The following is a 24,701-nucleotide window of genomic DNA, read 5'->3' on the forward strand; positions in this document are numbered from 1 at the left end:
AAGTTAGAAGGCCTCTGATTGGCCTTCCAGCTTTGAGAGTCCACTCATCACCATTAATTGGATGAAAAACTCCCATGGAAATCCGAGGTCACTGACTGATCCTCCGAGGTTGGGTTGGGGACTCAGTAACAGTCCTGACACCTGGAGGGAAAAGCCAACCCAATACCTCAACCAGAGTTGATGTGCCAACCAATCAACACCCTTTTCTCATGCCATATATTGTTGCACCCTTTGAAATTAGGCATTCTTGCATCTGTCCTGATGATTGCAAGATGAAAAGCTTTGGAAGCATGTCTTTTCTTTCAGCAAAATTTAATATCTGCAAAGTCTCAATATTGAGCTTTGTCTTGGCATCTTGCAACAAACTGGTCAATAGACACATCCTGCCTTTGCCGGTAGGTCATAGGCTCAAGCCTATGTATGCCGAGATTTACCTTTACTTCAGTTGCTGTTCCAGGAATGTCCATAACTTGCTGTGGTTCTTGTGCTCCTCAGCTGACAATCCTGATTTATTGTTCCATTGCAAGCCACCGTTGTCCAATGTGATCTTAATTTTGGTAATTGTTTCTCTGGTTCAATCACTTCTTGATCCAGGAAACACAGTTCCATCGCTGTCAGAACAGTTTAAATTCAGACACTATATCTGTCGCCTTCCAGTCCATAACTAGATACCTAAAAGTCATTGTCTTAATGATCCTGCTTTTTAAAAAATACATATAAGACTTTCCACAGGTTTTCTTTTTCATAGGCACATTTCTTTTTGTTTCTTTTTTAAGACAGATTTTTTTTGCAGTCCTGCCCCTTTTAAGAGTGAGAGACTACAACCTTCATTGTTTATGCAGTTTGTTTTTTGTTAAACTGAGAGGACAGCTCATTGTTTACACAGGTTTTTTTTAAGCTCAGAGCTTTCTTAAACTGAGAAAGTGTTTTTTAAGAGACCTGCAGCTTGCAGTTCTGGCAGTTGCCACAGCTAGCCTTTTAATTTGTGCTGGCTCTCCAGTGGCACTATTGGGTTCTTCCCACTCTTTTTGGCTTAGGCTCTGCTCGCACAGTGGAAAAAAAAGAAAAACTGGAAAAATAATGGCTGTAGATACTGCTTTTCATATTTTTCAACCCACTGCCAGATCAGTTGAGAGCTCCAATCTCCTAGCAAATTGCCTGCTATACTCCAGAGTTTCTACACCTCCTGGAGTCCAGTCTGTAGCCTTGTTCGCTGCAGTGTTGTCGGCTCTCCTGCCAACTGCTCTCCTGCCAGATCTTCAGCCACTCCAGGTGGGCAATTCGCTGTTCTCTGTTTGCTCTTAGTGTGTTCTTCAGAAAAAAAATCAAACAGTGCCATGATGCAATAAACACAGCTTACTCTGTTGGGCTCCACCCACAACTCAATAGTCATGTGTGATGTGACATCGCTTCCACTGGTGATATTCACTTACAGCTCCTAAGGTGGTTGCTCTTAATGTGGTCCCTTCTTAAGGTCATCCCACAACAACCTATAGACCTTCAGTCTTGGTGCTAAACTGGATCTAGACCTGTTTATCTTCTGACGTATGGGGTATTTGCCACATTTTAAAGCTGGTGATTTTCCACCCGTTAAAGTAAATGAGAAGAAAATTACCCAAGTCAGTGTTAACTCATTTTTCTGTAGTTAGTTTAGTTTACCTAATTAAACGCCTCGAGTTAGTAATGCCTGCTCCAGCCTCTTAGTTTGGGACCTGGAAACAGGGTGATTTTTTTTTAATACGAGCTAGCCTTGAATTTGTAGAGTCAAGCTGGCCTTAGGTTACAAGGGTTGTACTCTCATCAGAAGTGTTTTGTTTTATATGGGCCTCTGTTGCCGTCAGGACAAAGGAGGCTGAACTGGAACAAATAATGTCACCCTGCCTTTTTTAGTGACTTCTGGCGAATATTACAGTAGCCATAAAAAGTGACATAACTGCTCCCATCCCAAATTCTGCCCCCAACTGACTAAATAACAGTCCCAGCTCACCCTCACAGGCCAAGGAATTTTGCAACTTTTTCTGTAGGTCTACAATGTATTTTTTTATGATATAATTTCTAAAGAAATTGGGCATTGGGCCTTATTAGTATGGAACACACTTACCTGTATGCCAGGGCCTCGTCCATGTTGCCAGTCCTGGCTGGGTGCAGTCCCAGCAGTTGCCACTGCTCCTCGTGGCACTGCTGGGACTGAAGAGCTGCCGGCCTGCTGAATAGCTGGCAGCTCTTGGAGACTTCCTGCCTCAGAGTCAGAAGTCCAGCCCGAGGCCAATTAAGGACCTGGGTCACATAATATCATGGCATGTCTTCCATAAGATCATAAGAACTAGGAGCAGGAGTAGGCCGTCTGGCCCCTCGAGCCTGCTCCGCCATTCAATAAGATCATGGCTGATCTTTTCGTGGACTCGGATCCACTTACCCGCGCTCCCACCGTGTCCCTTAATTCCTTTATTGTTCAAAAAGATATCTACCTTAGCTTTAAAGACGTTTACTGAAGAAGCGTCAACTACTTCACTGGGCAAGGAATTCCATAGATTAACAACCCTCTGGGTGAAGAAGTTCCTTCTTAATTCAGTCCTAAATCTGCTCCCTCTAATCTTGAGGCTATGCCCTCTTGTCCTAGCTTCACCTGCCAGTGGAAACATCCTCTCTACTTGTATCTTATCTATTCCTTCATAATTTTATATGTTTCTATAAGATCCCCCCTCATTCTTCTGAACTCCAATGAATATAATCCCAATCTACTCAGTCTCTCCTCATAAGCCAACCCCCTCAATTCCGGAATCAACCTAGTGAACCTCCTCTGCACCCTCTCCAGTGCCACTATATCCTTTCTCAAGTAAGGAGACCAAAACTGCACACAGTACTCCAGGTGCGGCCTCACCAGTACCTTATACAGCTGCAACATAACCTCTCTGCTTTTAAACTCAATCCCTTTAGCAATGAAGGACAAAATTCCATTTGCCTTCCTAATTACTTGCTGTATCTGCAGACCAACCTTCTGCGATTCATGCACAAGGACACCCAGGTCCCTCTGCATAGCAGCATGCTGCAACTTTTTACCATTCAAGTAATAATCCTTTTTCCTGTTACTCCTACCGAAATGAATGACTTCACATTTATTAACATTGTATTCCATCTGCCAGACCTTTGCCCACTCACTCAATGTATCTATGTTCCTCTGCAAAGTTTCACAGTCATCTGCACACTTTGCTCTGCCACTCATCTAAGTGTCATCTGCAAACTTTGACACCCTACACGTGGTCCCCAACTCCAAATCATCTATATAAATTGTAAATAATTGCGGTCCCAACCCCGATCCCTGAGGCACACCACTAGTGACTGATTGCCAACCAGAATAGCACTCATTTATCCCCACTCTCTGCTTCCTGTTAGTCAACCAATCCTCTATCCATGCTAATACTTTACCCCTGACGCCATGCATCCTTATCTTTTGCAGCAGCCTCTTGTGCGGCACCTTGTCGAAGGCCTTTTGGAAATCTAGGTACACCACATCCACTGGGTCCCCATTGTCCACCTTGCTCGTAATGTCATCATAGAATTCCAAAAGATTTGTCAAGCATGACCTGCCCTTCATGAACCCATGCTGCGTCTGCCCAACGGGACAATTTCTATCGAGATGCCCTGCTATTTCTTCCTTGATAATAGACTCAAGCATCTTCCCCACTACAGAGGTTAAGCTAACCGGTCTATAATTCCCCATCTTTTGTCTACCTCCCTTTTTAAACAGTGGCGTCACATCTGCTGTTTTCCAATCAACTGAGACTACCCCAGAGTCCAGCGAATTTTGGAAAATTACCGTCAGTGCACCTGCTATTTCTCCCGCCATCTTTTTTAGTACCCTGGGTTGCATTCCATCGGGGAAAGGAGACTTATCAATCCTTAGCTCCATTAGCTTGCCCAACACTACCTCTTCCGTAATAATGATTGTTCCCAGGTCCTCACCTACGTTCGTCTCTTTGTCAATTACTGGCATGTTATTAATGTCCTCCACTGAGAAGACCGATACAAAATACCTGTTCAATGCCTCGGCCATTTCATCATATCCCATAACTAAATTCCCCTTCTCATCCTCTAAAGGACCAACGTTTACTTTAGCCACTGTTTTTCGTTTTATATATTTATAGAAACTTTTGCTATCTGTCTTTATATTCTGTGCTAGTTTTTTCTCATGTTCCATCTTACTTTTCTTTATAGCTCTTTTTGTAGCTTTCTGTTGACCTTTAAAGTTTTCCCAATCTTCTAGTTTCATGCTGCTTTTGGCCACTTTGTATGCCTTCTTTTTCAATTTGATAGCCTCCCTTATTTCCTTCGACACCCATGGCAGATTACCCCTTTTCTTCCAGTCCTTCCTTTTCACTGGAATATACTTTTGCTGAGCACTTTGAAAAATTGCTTTGAAAGTCCTCCACTGCTCGTCAACTGTCCCACCGTAAAATCTTTGTTTCCAGTCCACTTTAGCCAAGTCCTCCCTCATTCCAGGCCTGGCAGAGGCGGGCTCGCCAGCGACTTTTCTGCCAGCGGGCGGGGCCTCCAGCCTGACATAAAATTCCAGCCAGTGGCTCAGTTGTTTGTGCTCTAACGTGCTGTGAAACTGAATGCTAGAAGGTCAGGGACTCACGGATCTTGGGTTCAACATTAGGGAGGCAGCGAGCAGGAATGGGCAGTTCTCTGTGGTGAAGGAAGATAAGCCAAAGGGAATGTAACTCAGGTATGATTCTGTACCTCAATCATTTACAGAGCAGCCTGAGGAGCAGCCTGTGGGCAGTATAGTTACTTGGGCCAAGAAATGGCGTACAGCACCGGGAGAAGAAGAGGGTTGGGGAGGAAAAGTACCTCTCTTGGAACATGGAGTTTTGGGGTACTGGGTGGTACAGTGAGTTAGCTGTCTCAGCATAAAGTGAGTGTTGGGACAATAATACAATGACTATTATATTACTATTACTATTAAGTTGGCAGTCTCTTTTGAACCTCAAGGATAGCTGGTAGGGGGAGAAAAGAATTAATACTGGTTCAGTAGACAATTCATCTGAGGTCAAGTCTGACGTTGAGGCAATGGGGAAAGTGCATCTAGCCCATGCTTTGCCGATTTGGGAATGTCTGTCAACACTGAAAAGCATTCTATTTCCTTAGTGTTGATATTCCTTGCTTTGTATGTTTCTATTTTCCAAAGGGTAAAATACCGTCTTAACACCCTGCTTTGTCAGTCCCACTCAAGATTCATTATGCACAAGGGATATGCACTGTTCAAGTGGTCCCTCCCCAAATGTTGATGACATGCTTCCTTACTGAAGGAGCCAAAATGACAACTCCAGCTGCACTGATAAAGTGGACATGTCCTTTCATAATGAGGTGCCAGCTTAAGTTGAAAGGGTGACAGCTACTTTTTGTAAATGACATCTATTTATTATTCAGCTCTGAGCTCGTCAAACACCTCGGCTGCGAAGCTCAGCTGGGTGCTTTGTGTTTCTCTGACAGCTCTGCCGAGACTGACACATCCTAACCTACTCTGACCTAATCCCCCATGGTCTCCTAAGTGCCTAGGATATGGGCTACTGTCTGCCACAGATTGAAATCTGCCATCTTCCAGCTGAGACTCCCACAAATGTGGTATGGCCGGATTTGTGTCATTCGTCTTAAGGGACCCCTCCCCCTGTTTCCCTTCCAGTTGGATTTTATTTCAGAGGTTGGATTGCTTGTTAAGCAAATGACCTGTTTAAATGTTCCTGTTGCATGAGTAAAATGAAGTAACAAACAGCAATTTTTAGAGAATATTTAGATACGGTACTTTGAATTGCTGGTGCAAATCGAAGAACTCTAACTACAGCCTTTTGTGCACCCCAATCTTTTCACCCCACCATTGGTGGCCGTGCCATCAGCCACCTAGGTACAGTACTTTGGCATTCCATCCCATAACTTCTCTGCCTTTTCACCTCTGTAAGACCCTCCCTTATAGCTCACCTCTTTGATCAAGCATTTTGTCACCTCACCTAATTTCTCCTTTGATTCAGTGTCCGTTTTGCTCTGATCACACTGCTGTGAAATGCCGAGGGAATGTTACCACATTAAAGAAGTTGTGGATGCTGAAGAACAGTCTCCTCCATGTCCACCTCAGCCCAGATCAGTTCCAGCTGAAATACTGGCCCCGATTTGAGCTAAGAGTGGGGAGGGAGTGAGGCAGGGCTGTTTTGATGTTGATTTCTGTTTTCTCGTCTCCCTTTCCCAGCTGAAGCCAGACAGATTTAGAGGCTGGTTGGCTATCAGACAGGCAGGCCTTTAACACCAGGCCACAGCTAGAGAGGAGGGGGGTAGGGAGCAGAGGCCTTATGGTTGGGAGATGGGGGGAGGGGGAGGGGGAATATGGGAAGAGTTGAGGAGGATCAGTAGACTCAGTGATGGAGGGGATCGGAAGCCTTGGGGGGGCATGGGGTGGGGAGGGTGGCTGAGACCGGAAGAGTCGGTGGTAGAGGAGATCAGAAGCCTCGGGGTGGAGATTGGCAGAGTCGGCGGAGAAGGAGATCAGAGGCCTCTGGTAGGAGATCGGTAGGTTCTGGCAGGTTGTGGGAGGAGGCAGGTTTGGGAGATCAGACGGGTGGGGGGTGAGTGTTCAATCGCCAGGGGAGGTGTGGGTGGGTGAAACATGTTAACTGAATCCTGTAGGTGAGTGGAAATGCACCAACCTCCTGGACCCAGGAATCCTCACCTCACGTTAATCAATGGGTTTCCTGAGGCCTGGGAAATCCAGCCGGCCAAGGTTAAATTTAAAATGGTAGTTAATTCTGAGGCATGCAATCACATTATTAAAATACTTAAATGACCAACCTGCCTCTTACGAGCAGGTTGGTTGTTTGGCCATGTGCCATTTGCATTAAAACCAGAGGTGGCTGGGTTGGAGGCAGATTGAGGTTGGGTTTCAGATTTTTTACATTTTTACATGTCACCTGACCCAAACCCACCTGTTTTAGGGGGTTAAATTCCCCCACATTGAGTCCTATCCTGGGAAACCATGGGTACATGGTATTGGAAGGGGTACAGCAAATGGCAGTCTGGATTTTGTAATGCTTTACATCCTGTCTGACATGATTCTGCAACTGACCCTAAAGTCTGTTAATTTTAGGAAAGATACTATCTTGAAGTGCAAATACAATTGTCAGCCAACACCTCTGAACGTTGGGCAGTCAGTGCTGGTGATGTAGAGGCTGTACTCCGAACTGGAAAGCACCAGGAGCTATGGGCCATGTCCACGATTGCAAAGTTCCCCATCTCCACCACAAACCACCTCTTCCCAGAGTTCTCCTGACTGAAAGAGACTAGAAACCCTGAGAAAACAAGGTCACCCTTCCATGCTCCTGAATTGCCACTTGTGCCCGTGCACCAGCCAAACTCAGTGCCCACCCGGTAGGCCCTCTGCCTTACTCAAGTTTTCTGTTAGGAAAAATCCCAGCCCTGTCAGTGATGTAGTTCTTTACGAATAGTAAAGTGCCCCTGGGATTTGTTAGATCCTCAAAGTATGTTACCACAGGTGCCATGCAACTTGTAACATAACATGCACTGTGTTGCACTCTAAGCCAAAACACCATGTAAAAATTCTGTGCAACCGAATAAAAGTAGCACAGGCCGTGCTTCGGATGAGATGTTAACCCAAAACCCTGTCTCCCTCTCGGGTGGATGTGAAGGATTCCATGCCACTATTTTCAGGGGTGAAACCTTGAACCAAGGAGTTTATCACACAGCTACAGAAGAGAAATAAGAAAGAAAGATTTGCATTCATATCGCATCTTGCATGACCTCAACGTTCCAAAGTGCTTTACAGGCAATGAAGTACTTTTTGCAGTTTAGTCCTTGTTGTCGTATTGTGGGAAATGTGACAATGTGCACACAGCAAGCTCCCACAAACAGCAATGTGATAATGACCAGATAATCTGTTTTTGTGATGTTGATTGAGGGATAAATATTCACCAGGACACTGGGAAAAACTCCCCTGCTCTTCAAAAGAGTGTCATGGGACCTTTTACTGACAGAAGCCAGTAACACTAAGGACAGCCCTTTGGTTGCTGTTGGCGCATAAATAACTGATCTACTGAGGTAGTTCTCCACCAGTGTAGATGCACTGTCACCACCTCATCTAATTTTCAGCAACACTGGGGGAATTTTTATGCTCTCCACCCACTCCCCAATTGGGTTTGGAAACAGGGAGAGCGTATAATCAGGTGGTATGTTGGCGGGTGAACCCAGTCACCTACTCACCTTCCTGCCTCCATCCAAATCAAGTCAGGGGTGGGAAGGTCTGTGAAGGGCCTTCCCGCCCTGCTGCCAATTGAGGCCCTTAAGTGGACAGTTAATGCCGAATTAAGGGTCTCATCCTGCCACCGCTGAATTTAGCCCAGCAGCGAGTGGGCCTGTCACTGCACGGGGAGCATGCCAAGCAAACCTGTGCAGGTTGCTTGCCGACTCCGTGGAGGGGTGGTCCTTTGTTAAAAGGCACTTGGTGCCTGAGTGAGGAACGCAGCATCAGGTAGGGGGCCTGCTGACAGCCATCCCATTGCCCTTTCTGCCAACCTCCCCCTACACCCCCCCATCCTGTGACCCCCCCCACCCCACAAAACCCCTCCCTCTGTGACTTACCTGTGGCCTGGTTCCAGGGCCTCGGGTAAGTGCTCTGCGGTTATGGTGCTCCGTTAAAAAGCAACCGGCCTCTGATTGGCTAGCAGCTTTCAGCCGGTGGGACTTTTGTTGCCAGGATGCTTGATCCAAGGGAATTCCTGCCACTGTCCACCTAAGTGCCTAATTGGCACTTGATTTGGTGGGTCTTTCCCAGAGGAGATGAGGTGGGGTTCTCACCGACACTTTTGCCAGTGGTCAAGACCCCCAATGCCAAGACAAAATCCCGGCTATTGTTTGTTTATTTTCTTTGGAAGAGAAAAGGCCGAGGGAATATTTAATTCAGTACATAAAATTATGAGGAGCCTAAATAGAATGGATAGGAAGTAACTATTTCCCTTAGCAGTGAGGTCAATGACCAGGGAGCATAGATATAATGTAATTGGTAGAAGGATTAGAGGGGATTGAGGAGAATGTTTTTCACCAAGAGGGTGATGGGGGTCTGGAACTCACAGTCTGAAACTCTTGGATATGCACTTGAAGTTTCACAACCTAGAGGGCTACAGATCAAGAGCTGGAAGGTGGGATTAAGTTGGATGGCTTTTGTTTTGGCCAGCAAAGACATGATAGGCTGAATGACCTCCATTTCATAGAGCAAATGGAGCACACAAGAGAGCCATGTGGTCCATTGAGCCTGTACTGGCTCTCTGCAAGAGCAATCCAGTGTGTTAAAGCCAAGCTTGGGTATAAAATTAAAACCCGACCCAGGCCCGACCCAACAACAGCCAACCCGAATCCGACCCAGGCCCGAGTCCTTTCATTTTTTTAAATGCCCGACCCGACCCGAAAATAACAAACGTATTATTGAAACAGAAAAAAAATTGTAGATTAAAACTAAAATAACACAAAACAAAACAGTACAGTCCAGCCCGATCTGACCCGAGCTGGAATTCTGGACGCAGAATACAGACCCAACCCGACCCGAACCCGACATATGTAGTCTGTTTGGTTGGGTTCAGGTTGGGTAGCCAGGCTTTACAGTGAGTCCCACTCCCTGTTCTTTCCATGTGGCCCTGCATTATTTTTTTTCTCTTAAGTACTTATTTAATTCCCTTTTGAAGCCAGAAATGAATTTGCCTCTACCACATCTTGGACAGTGCATTCCCGATTATAACCATGTTAACCATGCAGTGTTAAACTTTATGTCACCTTTGGTTCCTTTGAGAATCACCTGAAATCTGTGTCTTCTGGTTCTAGACCCACCTGCCAATGGGAACAGTTACTCCCCATCTAATCTAGCTCGAGCCCTCATGATTTTGAACACCTCTATCAAATCTCCTCTCAACCTTATCTACTTTAAGGAGAACAATCCCAGCTTTTCCAGTCTAACCACGTAACGGAAGTCTTTCATCCCTGGAACCATTTTAGTAAATCTTTTCTGCATCGCCTCCCTGGCCTTCACATCCTTCTTAAAGTGCGGTGCCCAGAATTGTGCTGTAAATGTTCTTTGTTTCTATAGAAATTAACATTCTTTTTGCCTGTGTCTATTTTAGTCTCTGCTGTGGTTTAACAGTGTGGTATTTTAGCACATTTTGAGGTGACAGGAAAATGTTGTGGGCATCCCAAGTTTTAACCAGTTATTTGGTTAAAGCAGTTAGGGGTCAATTGTTAGACTTGGGACACACTAACCAATACACACAGGAAGCCAATATACAAGTTCCGATGAAGGGTCACTGACCCGAAACGTTAACCCTGCTTCTCTTTCCACAGATGCTGCCAGACCTGCTGAGTGGTTCCAGCATTTCTTGTTTTTATTTCAGATTTCCAGCATCTGCAGTATTTTGCTTTTATACAAGTTTAGGCTCATATTAGACTTCGTCTGCTGGAGGAATTATCTACCCAGCTGTAAACACAATAAAGGTGCTTTGTTGATGGTAGTTGTGGGGGGATGGGTTGCGGTGGGGGCTTGTGGGGAGGGTGTCTGAGCATGTAATGAATAGTGGCACCATTTCATTTATAATACAGTGCTGCCTGTGAAGGCGTTGACACAGCCTCACTTATGTTATGGCATTGGCCATTAGTATTGAGATGCTGAGGAAGTGCTGCACTGTCGGAGGAGCCTTACTTCAGATGTGATGTTAAACCAAGACCCCAGGCTGGATTTTGTTCTCCCCCAGACATTGGGGGTAGTGGCGGTAAAGGCCTGCTGATTGTGAGACCTTACTGCATGCAAATTGGCAACCATGTTTCCCTCATTGATTATACTTGAAAATAATTCAGTGGCTATAAAGCACTTTGAGACTTCTTGTGATCATTAAATGAACTACGTACATGCAAATTTTGTATATCTATCTGATGGAAAATTGGCTGGTTTCTATAATGGATAGTCGATTCGCAATGCCAGTTTTACACTCTGGCACTAAGGTGAAGATTTACCCCAATATTATGGGCGCTGAAGGTTTTACCATTGGAAGTGCTTGCACATTTTTCTCATACATTGCAGGGTGTGGGGCAGGTAGAAAGCGAAAGGTCAATACAAAGATTAATTTTTGTACTCCAATGAACCCACTACACTGAATGATTGGTAAGAAACACTAATGATAAGTCAATGGAAATTTAACTCTGTCCACACTTCGGTCCATCTCCATTCCTTGCCTTCACCTCTGAGAAATCAGTTTCAGCTGTTTACTTCTGTCGAGTGAGTTTCTTTTGGCCCACGCTTTACGCTGTTGAGATTTCTTAGCAGATGATTGTTCGTAGCTTGACTCCCATTGTATCAGTGATCCAGTTTATTGCAGGCGGTTACAGTTATCGTACGAGACACTTTGGCCAAGGAATTGACTGCCAACTACCTGAAGAAACTTGTGTTGTGCAAGCTGGCATCATGCACAATCAATTGCATTCCCTGGACATCTGCAGAGGAGCCTTTACCAATATGGCAGGTAGTGTACCTCCAGCACATGATTCGCGTGCGCCCACCACCCACACCCTTAGATGTTTATTTTACGTCTTTAAAGTGAGTTCAGCATGATCAAATGTCGAAACCAACATGCTATAGGTAACCAAAAATAACTGAATTCTCTACAAAAGAGAATTATTGCTCAGATTTCACTGTAAATTCATAACCAGGATAATTTGTTATTGATTGGGGAGAGGGGGGGAAGGGAGGCAGGAAATGATCATCTACTTAGCATGATCTGTTTTTATTTGCCAGTGGAATTTTACCGGGGGGACCACAGAATTGTATTTGATGCATCAGAAATGCTTCTTTCCCTAACAAAACATTGATTGTGTGCTTTGCTTTGTGAAAAAAATAGGGTCTTTGATTCTTGCAATGGCATATACTTTTTCCCCTGTTTCTCTTTGCTCCACTTCCCTTCCCCCATCATGGGACATGTAATTCCTCCAACCAGAAAAGTAGGACTGCCCGTTGCCAAGATACAGGTGGCAAAAGCAAAGTCCACTACAAAATGACTGGCATCTGCGTAGGGTTGTGAGTTAGCCATCTAGACCCTAAACTCTGGAATTCCATCCCTCAAACCCTCTGACTCTCCATCTTTCTCTACTCCTTTAAGACCCTCTATAAAAATTACCTCTTTAACCAACCATTTGGTCACATTTCCTAACATCTCCTCCTTTGGCTTGGTGTTAATTTTTTTTTCTGATTACACTGCTGTGAAGTGCCTCTGGATGTTTTACTGCATTAAAGGTGCTTTATAAATATAAGTTGTTGTTTTTTGCTCATGGTGCTCTATTTTCAGTGTACACTTTACGAGAAGCAGATAAACTGTGGTACAAAACTGAATGACCTTTTGTTTTTCTAAAATTCAATTTTATATATAATTGGGCAACTTCAGACTGCTTGAAGAGTTTGGACTAAAATTTACACTGGCTCAATTATCAGATAGGAAAAGGTTAGAATTAGGGCAAAGCATAATTGCAGAGTGCAGTAATAAATTACTTTATGATGCACTTCACAGAACACAACTTGGAGAGGGGAAGGGGAGGGCAATGCTGACCATAGCAGTGCTGGTGCGTCAGCCAAAGGCTGATGAGGGCACTGATCCCAGAGTCCCTTTAAGAACTGTAGTGGGCAGAGACTTTCCCAGACAAGTGAGCACGAATAGGAAGATTCAGGAAACGTAGGCAGCTGAAAGAGGCTGGGAGTTAGAGGGCTAAACAATGTATTGTGTGGTCTTGTTTTGTGTGATGTGTATTAAAAGCTGTTTGGAACTTGGATTGTTCAAGAATTACTGTTTGTAAAGGAAAGGAGGCTCTGAGATGGTAGAGTCTTGTAACAGAGCACACCAAGGTGCTGTGCCATGGAGTTCATGACTGCAATTTCCTAATCCTGGTCATAATCAAATGAGGACAATCAATGTGGACATAAAAAGGTTTGTCAAAAAAATTTGAGGCTCATAGTATTCGTGGTAAATGAATCTAAATCCATTAAAAACTGGCGTGGCAACAGAAAGAAGGTGGTGCTAAATGGTACAATTTTAAAGAAGGTGCAGGATTAACAAGACCTAAGGGTATTTGTACACAAATCTTTGAAGGTGGCAGGACATGTTGAGAAGGCTATTTAAAAAAAGCATATGGGATTTTTCACTTTATAATCAGAGGCGTGGAGTACAAAAGCAGGAAGTTATGCTAAACCTTTATAAAACACTTGTTAGGCCTCAGCTGGAGGATTGTGTTCAATTCTGGGCACCACACTCTCAGAAGGATGTCACGGCCTTGGAGAGGGTGCAGTAGAGATTTAGTAGAATGGGATGTGGGGCTTCAGTTATGTGGAGAGACCAGAGAAGCTGGGGTAGTTGTCCTTGGAACAGAGAAGGTCAAAAGGAGATTTGATAGAGATGTTGAATACCATGAATGGTTGTAATTGAGTAAATAAGGACAAACTTTCCAGTGGCAGAAGTGTTGGCAACCAAAGGACACAGATTTAAGGTGATAAACAAAATAACTGGAGGCGACATGAGGAAACTTTTTTTTAACACTGCAAGTTATTGTGATCTGGAATAAAAGTATGGTGGAAATAGATTCAAGAGTAACTTCCAGAAGACAATTAGATAAATACTTTAAGGAAAAACGTACAGGGCTATCGGAGTGGGATTAATTGGATCACTCTCCCAAAGAGGCAGCACAGTCGTGATGGGCCAAATGGTCTACTTCTATGCTGTATCACTCTGATTCTAAATGGGAAAAGCTTTCTCTGCGTTATGGATGACTGGAGTTCCACAAGAATCTGTGGTGTGCCCTCTGCTGTTCATTGATATCTCTAGGTGAGGGGTTCAAAGTCAGGATGGGCACGGGACTGTTAGCAGAGGACTTCATTTCCACCCCCTCCCCGCCTCACCCCCACGTCTTACCCTTCACTTGGAAATGACTCCAGTAAATAGAGAAAGGAAATAAGTTCTAAAAATAAGACAACTGCAAAATAAATGAATAATTACTGATGGGGCTGGTATTATTCCCATGTTGATCTGAGCTTGAGCGTGTTGTCCAGGTCATTGGGGAAAAGATCTGGTTGACCTCAAAGGGAATTGAAGGTAGTGGAGAGCTGAGGAGAAACATTTTGTCAAGGGGATTCTTGGATCCCTGTATTTTTGGGGCTTGGGGTTTTGTGGTAGGGATGTTTTGTGGACTGAACTGTAGGAATGGTGCCCAACCTTGTACTCCCCTACCTCACCTAAACACAACCTGTTGCTGTGATTCTGAAATGCCTTGCGGTTGCTTTGTTTAAGGGTTGTAGTTGGATTGGTGAATAATAGCTCTCAATTGCCCTGAACTATGGTGGACTGTTAACATGTGCATGCATGTCCTGTGTGACGTGTAACATCCCCTCTCTCTCTGCCATATAATGCAAAAGATATATACCTAGAGTGATAAAAATGTGCACAGTTTGTATTCAATAAAGGAAAAAAAGTAAATGGACCATTCTGTATTTTTAAAATCAAATCATAAAATTAATTTTTAAATAAAAGACTATTCTCTCTTAATTTTTATCTTTCAGCTCCAGTAACTGCAGACCATAGAAGGGATCTGAAGCCAGGCTCCTGCATTGGTTTTCTGTGTGCCATATGTGTTTGTTTTATGGATGACTTCATTACAGCTGTTCTAATCTGGGGTATGTTCTTTTAATTATTCCACTGAGGAAAACGGCCCAGTGAAATTCTTTCAATCAGCTTGGGCTTGCCAACAAGAGTTCACCTCAAATAGAAAGTAATACTCTTGGGGGCAGGAAACATCTGATTAATTTTGTAAATATCAATTATACCCGCAGGGTTTCACCTAACACTGTTGCTGCATTGCTTTACAAAGCTGAGGTGAAAAGTACAACAGTTGAAGTCGTCAACAATGATATTAGTCCTCCAGGCAATCTAGAAGATGTGTACAACATTTTCAGGTCAGTGATTATTGCTGCATATAATACCCAGGGTAGAAAGTGCACTTTTAATTCACTACCTTGGACAAACTGATCTTCTAATGCTGCAACACTGTGCATATATGGACTGTCAGAAGGCATTTGACAAAGTGCCACACAGGAGGCTTAATAGGATAGAAATACAATTAATCCAATTGGAATTAAGAGGAAAGTGGTGGTGTGGGTTTGAAATTGGCTCAGTGACAGGATGAAAAGGGTGATGGTGGTTGGATGTTTTTCAGACTGGGAGGCAGTTTGAAGTGGTGTTCCCCCAGAGTCAGTTTTGTGTCCATTACTCTTTGAAATTTTTATAAATGACCTAGACTGGGGTTTAGGGAGCAGCATTATAAAATTTTCAGATAATACAAAACTTGCCAAAGTAATAGATCGCGACGTTGTGATCAGGATAGCTATAGACCTCAGGAATGTAGACAGAATGGTGAAATAGGCAAAAGCATAGTAAATGGAGTTCACTCTGGTGAAATATGAAGTGATGCAGAAACAAAAGGTGCTGGAAAACACTCAGCAGGTCTGGCAGCATCTGTGGAGAGAACGTTTCAAGATAGTGTTGAAAGGTCACAGACCTGAAACGTTAACTCTGCTTCTCTCTCCACAGATGCTGCCAGACCTGCTGAGTATTTCCAGCACTTTTTGTTTTTATTTCAGATTTCCAGCATCTGCAGTATTTTGCTTTTATGAAGTGATGCACTTTGGGAGGAATAATATAGAAAGACAGTAAACTATAAATGGCACAATTTTGAAAAGTGTAGATGAACAGAGAAAATTTAGTGTCCATATAAGACATCCTTAAGGGTGGCAAAGCAAGTGGATAAGGTGGATTTAAAAAAAGATTCTGGGTTACTTGGCCTTACAAATAAAGACATAATATAAGAAAGCAAAGAGATCAGGCTAGAACTTTATAAAACACTGGTTAGGCCTTAGCTGGAGTATTGTGGACAATTCTGGGATTACATTTCAGGAAAGGTGTTAAGGCCTTAAATAGGGTACAGAGGAGGCTTACCAGGCTGTTACCCATAATGAGGAACTTAATTTATGAGGACAGGTTGTAAAGTTAGGACTGTTCTCTCCTTGGAACAGAGACAATTCAGAGGTCACATATTAGAGGTTTTCAAGATGATGAGCTGTTTTATAGGGTAAATAGAGAAAAACTCTTCCCTCAGGCAAGTGGGTCAATAACCAGAGGTCATAGATTTAAAATTATTGGCAAAGGATCTAGAGGGGAGACGAGAATCTTTTTCACAGAGAGCTGTTGGGATCTGGAACGCTGTATCTGAAGACGGTGCAAGCTGAATCCATAAATAATTTTAAAAAGGAATTGGGCAGCTACTTGAGGATGAGGAACTTACAGATCTATGGATAAATTACACCAATGTGAAACTATGCAGAACTCCTCTTTCAAAGAGCCAGCATTGGCACAATGGGCCGAATGGCAGCCTCCTGTGCTGTAAGTTTCTAATATTCTATGATTTATGATTTGCACCCTAACTCTATTTTCCTGCTTTTGCTCCTCATCCCTTTTATACTCTTATTTAAAAAAAAATCTATCAATCTCGGTCTTGGAAGCTCCAATTGACCCCACCTGCTCTGCAGCCTTTTGGGGAGAGAATTCCAGATTTCTCCTGCTCTTTGTGTGGAAAATGTGCTTCCTGACTTTGCTTTTGAATGCCTCAGCTCGAATTTTAAGATTATGTTCCCTTGTTCTGGACTACACCACCAGAGTAAATATTTTCTCTATCTACCCGATCCAATCCTTTTAATCACCTTGATCAGCTCACTCATCAAATCTTCTGTACTCAAGGCAGTACGAGCCAAGTTTATGCAAAGGCAAAATACTGTATATAATGGAAATTTTATGCAGCCTGACCTCACAACTTAATGCTTTAAATCCTGGTGTCATTCAGGTGAATCTACACTCCACCCCCTCTTTTATCAGGTAGAGTGACAAAAAACTAATGGATGGGAACTGCCAATGCCACTGGGTGAATGCTGGAAGTTGCCAGTGTTTCAGGGTGTGTGTCGGTGGTGCTAGCTACCCACGAACTGCGAGCTTGTTAGTTTCAAAGTTCCTGAACCTGCTGCCACCTTTGCAGCATGGAGGTTTCAAGATACAGTTAATAAGGCAGTGAGGCAAATGCATTTAATCGACTGAAGTGTCAGCATCATTTTGTGTCATTCTGTTTGATTCCATTTCCAGAATATGTCACGTGCTACTACTTTAACACATTTGGATTTACCTTGTAACTTTTAACAATGTGTTCCTAATCCTTTGAAGGGCATCCGGGAAAAGGATGGTTTTACCATCCAATGTGTATTGTGGGTGAATTGCGTTGACACCAAGGCAACCACTATATGTGGTGCCAAATGTAATTCAATTTGTTAAAGACATTTTAAGACTTTGCAGAGCAACATAATGAGATATACTATATAAATGCAAATTTATCTTTCTGTATGTTGTGTCATGCAGGCCCCCACCTGCCAAGAATGAGGCATATTAATTTTGCCACATGGACATTAAATTTCAAATTGTTGTCGGGAAGAAAAGGAGGCCCGTTGCAAGGGGTTGCCAGGCCCCTGGCTGGAAAGATATTTTTGCATATTAACAGACAGTGCTTAAAAGGACAAGACAATCCACAAAGCTGGCCAACTTTGGGAGTTTTAAATTGTAGAGACAGTGTTTGAACTGGCAGAAAGCTGTTTGCTCCTGGATTGAAAAGACCTCTCCTGGCTGGCTCGCCACAGCCTCTCCTGTCTGCTCCCATTTCTTTCTCACAGTACTCCAAAAACCCACTGAAGACACATGAACCCCAAGAGAGAAAAGTCTCCTACAACGAACAAGGTTTCAGAAGAGTACTGGGCCCCAACGAAAAGCAAGAGCTACCTACCATCAAGGACTCTACAGTGAGCATGAAGAACCGTAACAACAACTCTTCAGATATTGCCTCAAACTTTTCCACTTTATTTTTGTTCTACTCTTTCTGTCCCTATCTGCATGCGCGTATTGCGTATGCACGCTGGCGTGGGTGCTTTGTGTATCTGTAGGTGTTAACCGAATTAGAGTTTAAGTTTAATAAAACTTCACTTCTTTAAACCTGAGAAAACCTGTTGTGCTGGTTTCTTTGCCTTGGAAAGCGGTGAACAAGGGTTTACCAAGGGGGAGCTAAAAACAGTGTGTTTAAAATTAAACACTGTTACAGTAAAACCAGGTGAAGGCTGAAAGGGAACCCTGGACCTTTTTCTCACCTGGTCGTAACAGTTGGCATTCCAGTGACTGAATGAATAGAACACGTTATGATCATTTCAGAAACAGCAAAACATGACTGAGTCCAAGCACAAGTGAGTTGATAATTAAATAGGATAAATAAAGTGCACACATCCAATTTTTCTGGTATGATTGAGTATCAATGAGATGATAATGAGAAAGTTGTTAACTTCCTGTTACCACTAGTCTAATGCAGACTAGCTTCTACCACTTCTCACCCTCAAACATTGATGATAATTTAGAGGTTTCTCATTTGTAATTCCAAACATATGAAACGATTGGTGTAAGATTATTATTTTGCAGCGGAATTGTTTTGTTGTCAAATGTAAATCATGCAGAACAACTTCAACAGTAAAAATTTGAGTAAATTGAGCCAAAACTCCTGGAAAATGCAGCGAGATATGATGACCTCTGTGCTCGATTATTCAATTTCTGTCCCATCGAGCAACACTGTGCAGGAACGGCTATTTGTAAAATTTACTCGTTCATGTTTTCAAAAAATATATATTTCCATGGCAACTACAGCTTTCAGGAAAAATGTAGTTATGCAAATCCTGATGGGAAAATTGCATCTTGTATGTTCATGTTGGCCCTGATTTTGTGGTAGTAATGACGGCAGGACCGTTAGCGTTCACCATCATTACTCCACTGAAACTGCATTATAGAAGTTCCCACAGACTGCAGTCTCCATTGCAATCATGAATTGATGAAAACAACCATTTCTACACTGTTAGTCATGCTGTTAGAACCCTTGAAAAAGTTGCACCTGATGGCATAACTGGGTTTTTAATGGTGTACTAACTTCATAATTAGTGTAATACACTCTCACTGGCCCTGAAAAGTTAATTTTATATTTGTGGTGTATCAAATTTCTCCAGAAGGATAAACAAAAATTCCACATTCTTTTTCTCAATTTTTTTGTTTTTAAAAATCTGTATCTTGATTTTAGCTTCTATCTTAATACTGTCATGCCCAGTAAAGACATATCATATTCTTACTTTTAAGATATAATCTTTATTCAATGTGGAATCCTGGTCCTCTTTTTAAAGGAAAAGTCAATTTCATTGTGCTGCAAAATGGTTCTGAAGGTCAGATGACCTGGCTTGTGTATTTGAAAATTGCCTCACTGTCTCAAAAGGATACATTCCAGACTATGGTGTCGACTACCCCCATTCTGAAACCATTAAGAGACATTCCAGAATTTAATGGATTTCATCTGAGACAAGAAAGGTGTGAAGTAGACACATCATAACAGAATGATATCCATCCAGACATTAATGGATGGTCATGGATTTTACATTCTAGTCCATTGTGTGATCACACCAGGAGAGAAGACCATGTGTCAGGTACCAGAAATGCCAATATGATGAATTGTAACCTTAAAAGATAACCTGCTTTCGAGAGAGAAGAGATCACAGACACATCACAGGCAGTCGAACCAGGACCTGTGGAAAGATCCGGCCTAAACAAGAAGAAGACGACCTGCTGCTAATTATATACTTCAAACTTGGTGCAGCAGAGAACTGAAAGTGACCGCCACCTCCAGTCTGAAATCTTAACCACCCAGAAATCTACAACACCTCAACAAGTTCAAGACTACAAACACCCAGGCTTTCATCTTTAAAAAAAAAGATTCTGTCCTGCTTCGAAGATTCAACAGGTTTGCCGTAAACCTTGGACACCTATGACACCTTGCACTCTTACCCTTTATCTTCTATCTATCTTCTCTTGAGCATGCATATGAGAGTGAATGAGTGTATGGTTGGTACTGTGAACATTTCAGGGAATGAATATTGTTCAATAAATAATTAATCTTTTTTAAACATACAAGAAAACCGGACACTGTTTATTTGGCAAGTAAAACACTCAGGGGCTAACTCATCATTTTAAACAAAACATGATTGTGGACAATTGGGAGGTGAACAGTGGGAACCACCCACACCACTTACCACGTGTCTGTAACAATACAGTTCGGCATTTGTTTCTCTATCTAAAAATTTAAGTTAAAAGTGAAGGATTTTAAGTGCTTTTAACTTGCTGGTTTGATGTGTGTGAATACTTAAATTTGATTGGTCGCATACTAATTTGCTGACATCACTGCTGCTGTATGCCAAGACATCCCCTTGACTTGGTGTCAGAATTAAACTGCCAGAGGGAAAACCATGCCACAGAGCTCGCTTGATCTCTGTGCAAGCCTCACTATCCTCCTCCAAAAAGTTGTAACACTTGAACACTAGATGCTGTTCAATCTTCAGTCCATTAACACCCTATCTGTACTAATGCTTTGTCTTTCAACACACCATTAACATATTGTTTGCCTTTGCTCCATGACCTTTTGGTCAGCTATGTGGCCTTATCCAATCTACACCTTCTCCTTTGTTATCTCTTGCCCCAGCCCCGGCTCACTTGCTTATAACCTTTGACATTTCTAATATTTGCTAGTTCCGAAGAAGGGTCACTGACCTGAAACATTAACTCTGCTTCTCTTTCCACAGATGCTGCCAGACCTGCTGAGTGGTTCCAGCATTTCTTGTTTTTATTTATTATATTATATTATAAACTTTGTTTGCTCTGATTCCTGTTTTAAAAAAACATGTGGGAGTTTTCCAAATGTTGCTAATTTTGTTGAATCTTCTGATGCCTATTGTCATGAACAGCTGCTATGCCAAATGCTGATTTTTTTTTTAATCTATCGGCTGGAAACCTGAATTAAATTTTAACAAAAGGATAACTGCTTGCAGCTAAAATGGCCACCAAAATTTGCATTAAATTCCCTTGCATTCCACTGCATTGAGAGGGAGTCATATTGTCTGGCCAGTCCCCTCCAGAACAATGACTGACTTGAGAAGTTTGGAGTGCCTCACCTGGCCAGTCTCCATTAGCAAGACATTAAAGGCCATCTTGGGATATTAAACTGATGGAGATTGACCACTCAAAGGTCATCACTTGAACAATGGGACCCTGATGGAGAGAAGGGAAATCCTAGACATAAACTAATAAAGTTACAAGAGGAAATACACATTGAGCTATCATTGTGACAGGCCCAATATCTGTGCGTTTTAAGCTGGCTTTTTTTCTGTCTGCAACATTTGACTTAGCACCTTTGCCCTATGCCCCTTAATACCCTTTGATATCAATCTTAGATCTAAAATTTACAATTGATCTATCATCAATTGGCATTTGGGGAAGAGAATTTTATTAATTTTATTCACTGTATTAATCAGAATTTTAATAATGGTGACCATGATTCAGCCAGAGGCTCAGGTGAGCCCAGCTTCTAGGCTGAGCGGAATAAAATAAAAAATGGAAAGAAACATCAAAGGTGCAGCTTTTAAGAGGAGGAACATTGCCTTTTAAACAAGTTAAAAGCTAATGGCAACGTAATGGATCTAAATTCTCCGGCTTAGCATTATTGATTCAACCAAAATAGAACCCAGCATCAAAGGCTGCATGCCCTCATTCCTGTTGCTTTCCACAATACAGTCAACTTTGAGTTATTGAAGTTCAAACCAATGAAAAGAAGGGATGTGCATGTAATTCAGTCATAGTGTCAGCCAAACCAAACGTCGGCCATTTTGTTCTCCACAGCACTGCAATGTAAACCTAAACCTCACTGAAATCCAATTATTCATTCAGCTTGTTCAGTTCTGAAAATATTTTACTCCAATAAAACTTTTCATTAAGGTGGTTGACCTAAGCCTTCTCCAAAGGTTTAGAAAATAGTTTTCCTTTTATCAAAAACAAACATGTAGACTTTTGAAGCGACAGTTCATGAAAGTGAATGCTTATTGTTGACAAATGTCACACTGCACAAAGACACATTCGCAACCAAAATAGGATTCACAGGTTCCAATTGAGTAGTAAAAATGAAAAGCATGCTTTTGCATTTGGGGTCTTTCTGAATGGCAGTTTCATTATTGTTCAACTTCAAGAGCAATCAATGCAGAGGAGACACAGGCAAAATAGCACATCTCTCCTTACCTACAGGTGACAATTCAGGCACGCTGCCAATGTATGGTCCATCTAGAAACTTGGGCTCACTGTCATTAATATCCTGGACTTTGATGATAAATTCCGATTCAGGCTCCAGAGGTCTATCAGTCAGTCTGTCCCGTGCCTGAGCGCGAAGTATGTAGTAAGTTTTTTCTTCACGATCCAATCGCTCTGTAGCATGGATATCCCCAGTAATCTCATCAATAATGAAAACTGTCCCAGCACCCTCCCCTGATATGGTGTATTTTATGGAGCCATCTCCCTTGTCTGAGTCTGAGTGAATCTAGAAAAGAGAAAGAAACAGTGGCAGATAACCTGGTTAGTCAGTCATTTGAGAGCTGTTTGTGAATATATTAACCCTACTTGCAGCATAGGAATAGCTCAATTCAGGCAGTACTGAGAGACCGATTCAGAATTGCTGTTGTAAACTTCAGCTTGAAAAAGCTTTCAAGTCTAAGATCAATAGATAGTTGTTGGGTAAAGGTACCAAGGGATATGACATAAAGGCAAGAAAATGGAGTTGAGGTGTAGATCAACCATGATCTAACTGAATTGCTACCTCAAGGAGTAGTTAAGGTGAATAGCATAAATTCATTGAAGGGCAATCTGGATGAGGACATGTGGGAGAAAGGAACAGAAGGATATGCTGTTAGGGTTAGATGAAGAGGAGTGGGAGGATGCTTGTGTGGAATATAGACCAGATAGCTGAATGGCCTGTTTCTGTACTGTAGCTTCTATGTAATTCTATGTAACAGAGTCAAGGGGCTACTCCTGTTCCTCATGTTCTTAAGCCAGTATATGGGTATCAAAGGATAGATAGGAACATGATATCGCAACTTAATACTGGCAGTTCTGTTGCCTGGAGACAGACAGTAGTGATCAGAGATGAGTCTGGCTTCATTGTAGATATGCCGTTACAGGATGTTGCTGAGTTCTACCAGCGTGTAGCCTGTGTCTGGAGATGTGGTGACCTTTCAGATCAGTGTGATGATCTTTTCAGTTACATCTATAAATGGAGAACTGACAGTCTTGAAGGACTTTTGACTCAGCACAATCCAATATTAGATTCCAAAGCAGTTTCTTTTCCTATGAGCTGGGAATTGGCCTGGTCTTTTATTTATAATTTTTAAGTATATTCAGGCTGTGCTCACCTTGCTCATTCTGTGGAGGTTATAGCATAAGAAACTACTGTGCAGACAAACTTCCTCTTTTTGTTGCATGGAGTGGAACTTGAAACTATTAATTTATGAATGCGCTAACAATTTCCTTAAAGGCCCTTTGGCTGTACTCCGTACTCCTGAGGTTCTCGAAAGCAGCAAAATTTGGAGATGAGATCACACCAGAGGGGCAAATTCTTCCAAATAAGGTAGTACTGGAGTATAGTTTATTTTTGTTACACTCTGGTTTCCTGCATGACATTTTTGGAATTTATTTAATTCCTTTCTTCAAACTTCAAATGTAATCATTGATGAACTGAAGTATCCGGGATTTTAACTTCCCTTGCCCGGTGGAAACCAGGCCAAGGAAGATTTAAAATAGAGTGGGGGACTTACCTATTAATTTCCCACCCTAATTGCTGGTGGCAAGGACACCCATTCCAAGCAGATAGGGTCCTCTTTAAATATGTAGATTGGGCCAGACCAAGGACCAGAAAAGGCAGGCAGCAATGTTTTTAAAACAATTTTATATTTGCATGTTGACCAAGAGAAGCAGGAGAGCTCCTCTGGACCCAAAAGGAAATCTTTGGCCTCCCTTGTCCCTTTGGCTTTCCCCACCCCCACCCTGCAGTACCCCCACCAACCCCCCACTTATCAAACTACTGGAGACTGTTTCCGCAAGTCTCCTGCTGCCTGAATTTTCACCTACATCTGCTGGCCAGGCAGTGATTCCTGCAGGAGTTGGGCCAGATGTGGAAATGGGGTCCATGAGTTAAAATCACTCTGTGCTTCACAATGCAAGTTTGTTGCTCACCCTGGCCTCTCGAGTGGAAAGAGCTTACAATGGAGTAAAATCCGGGCCAATTTATCAGTAACAGTGATAAATGCTCCTGCACCAAATTCAGGGATGTGAGCAGTGTTCTATTGGTTAGCCCCACCTGCCAGTGATCAAATAATCAAAGGCCAGGAAGTGGATCAAGAAATGCCCCCTCTTATTTTGAGGGAGGGAAGCTGTTGAGCAGAGAGAGAATAATTCATTTCTGTCACATTTAAGGAATTGGCAGTACCAGTAATGACCATTGCAGTAAATCCAGCTGGTCCCACATTATATTACTGATTTCTACTGCTGATGATTGATTTAAAGGTGCTTTTCTCTTTAAATCCTTCTATATGTTGGATCATTAACTTATAACTCGTGCAGAAAGACCTTGTTTCATAATATATG

The 24,701-nt window shown here is 42.5% G+C and overlaps 1 protein-coding gene across 1 annotated transcript in view; it reads right to left on the minus strand.

The window, feature by feature from the left end:
• Nucleotides 1-24,701, minus strand: part of LOC137378444 (cadherin-22-like) — a 755,591-nt gene that overhangs the window by 654,768 nt on the left and 76,122 nt on the right. The window contains exon 2 of the mRNA XM_068048769.1: nt 22,308-22,602. Coding sequence (XP_067904870.1) covers nt 22,308-22,602 — 295 coding nt within the window. The remainder of the gene's footprint in view (nt 1-22,307; nt 22,603-24,701) is intronic.

The sequence above is a fragment of the Heterodontus francisci genome, chromosome 16 (genome assembly GCF_036365525.1).
Source record: "Heterodontus francisci isolate sHetFra1 chromosome 16, sHetFra1.hap1, whole genome shotgun sequence".
Classification (NCBI taxonomy): Eukaryota; Metazoa; Chordata; class Chondrichthyes; order Heterodontiformes; family Heterodontidae; genus Heterodontus; species Heterodontus francisci.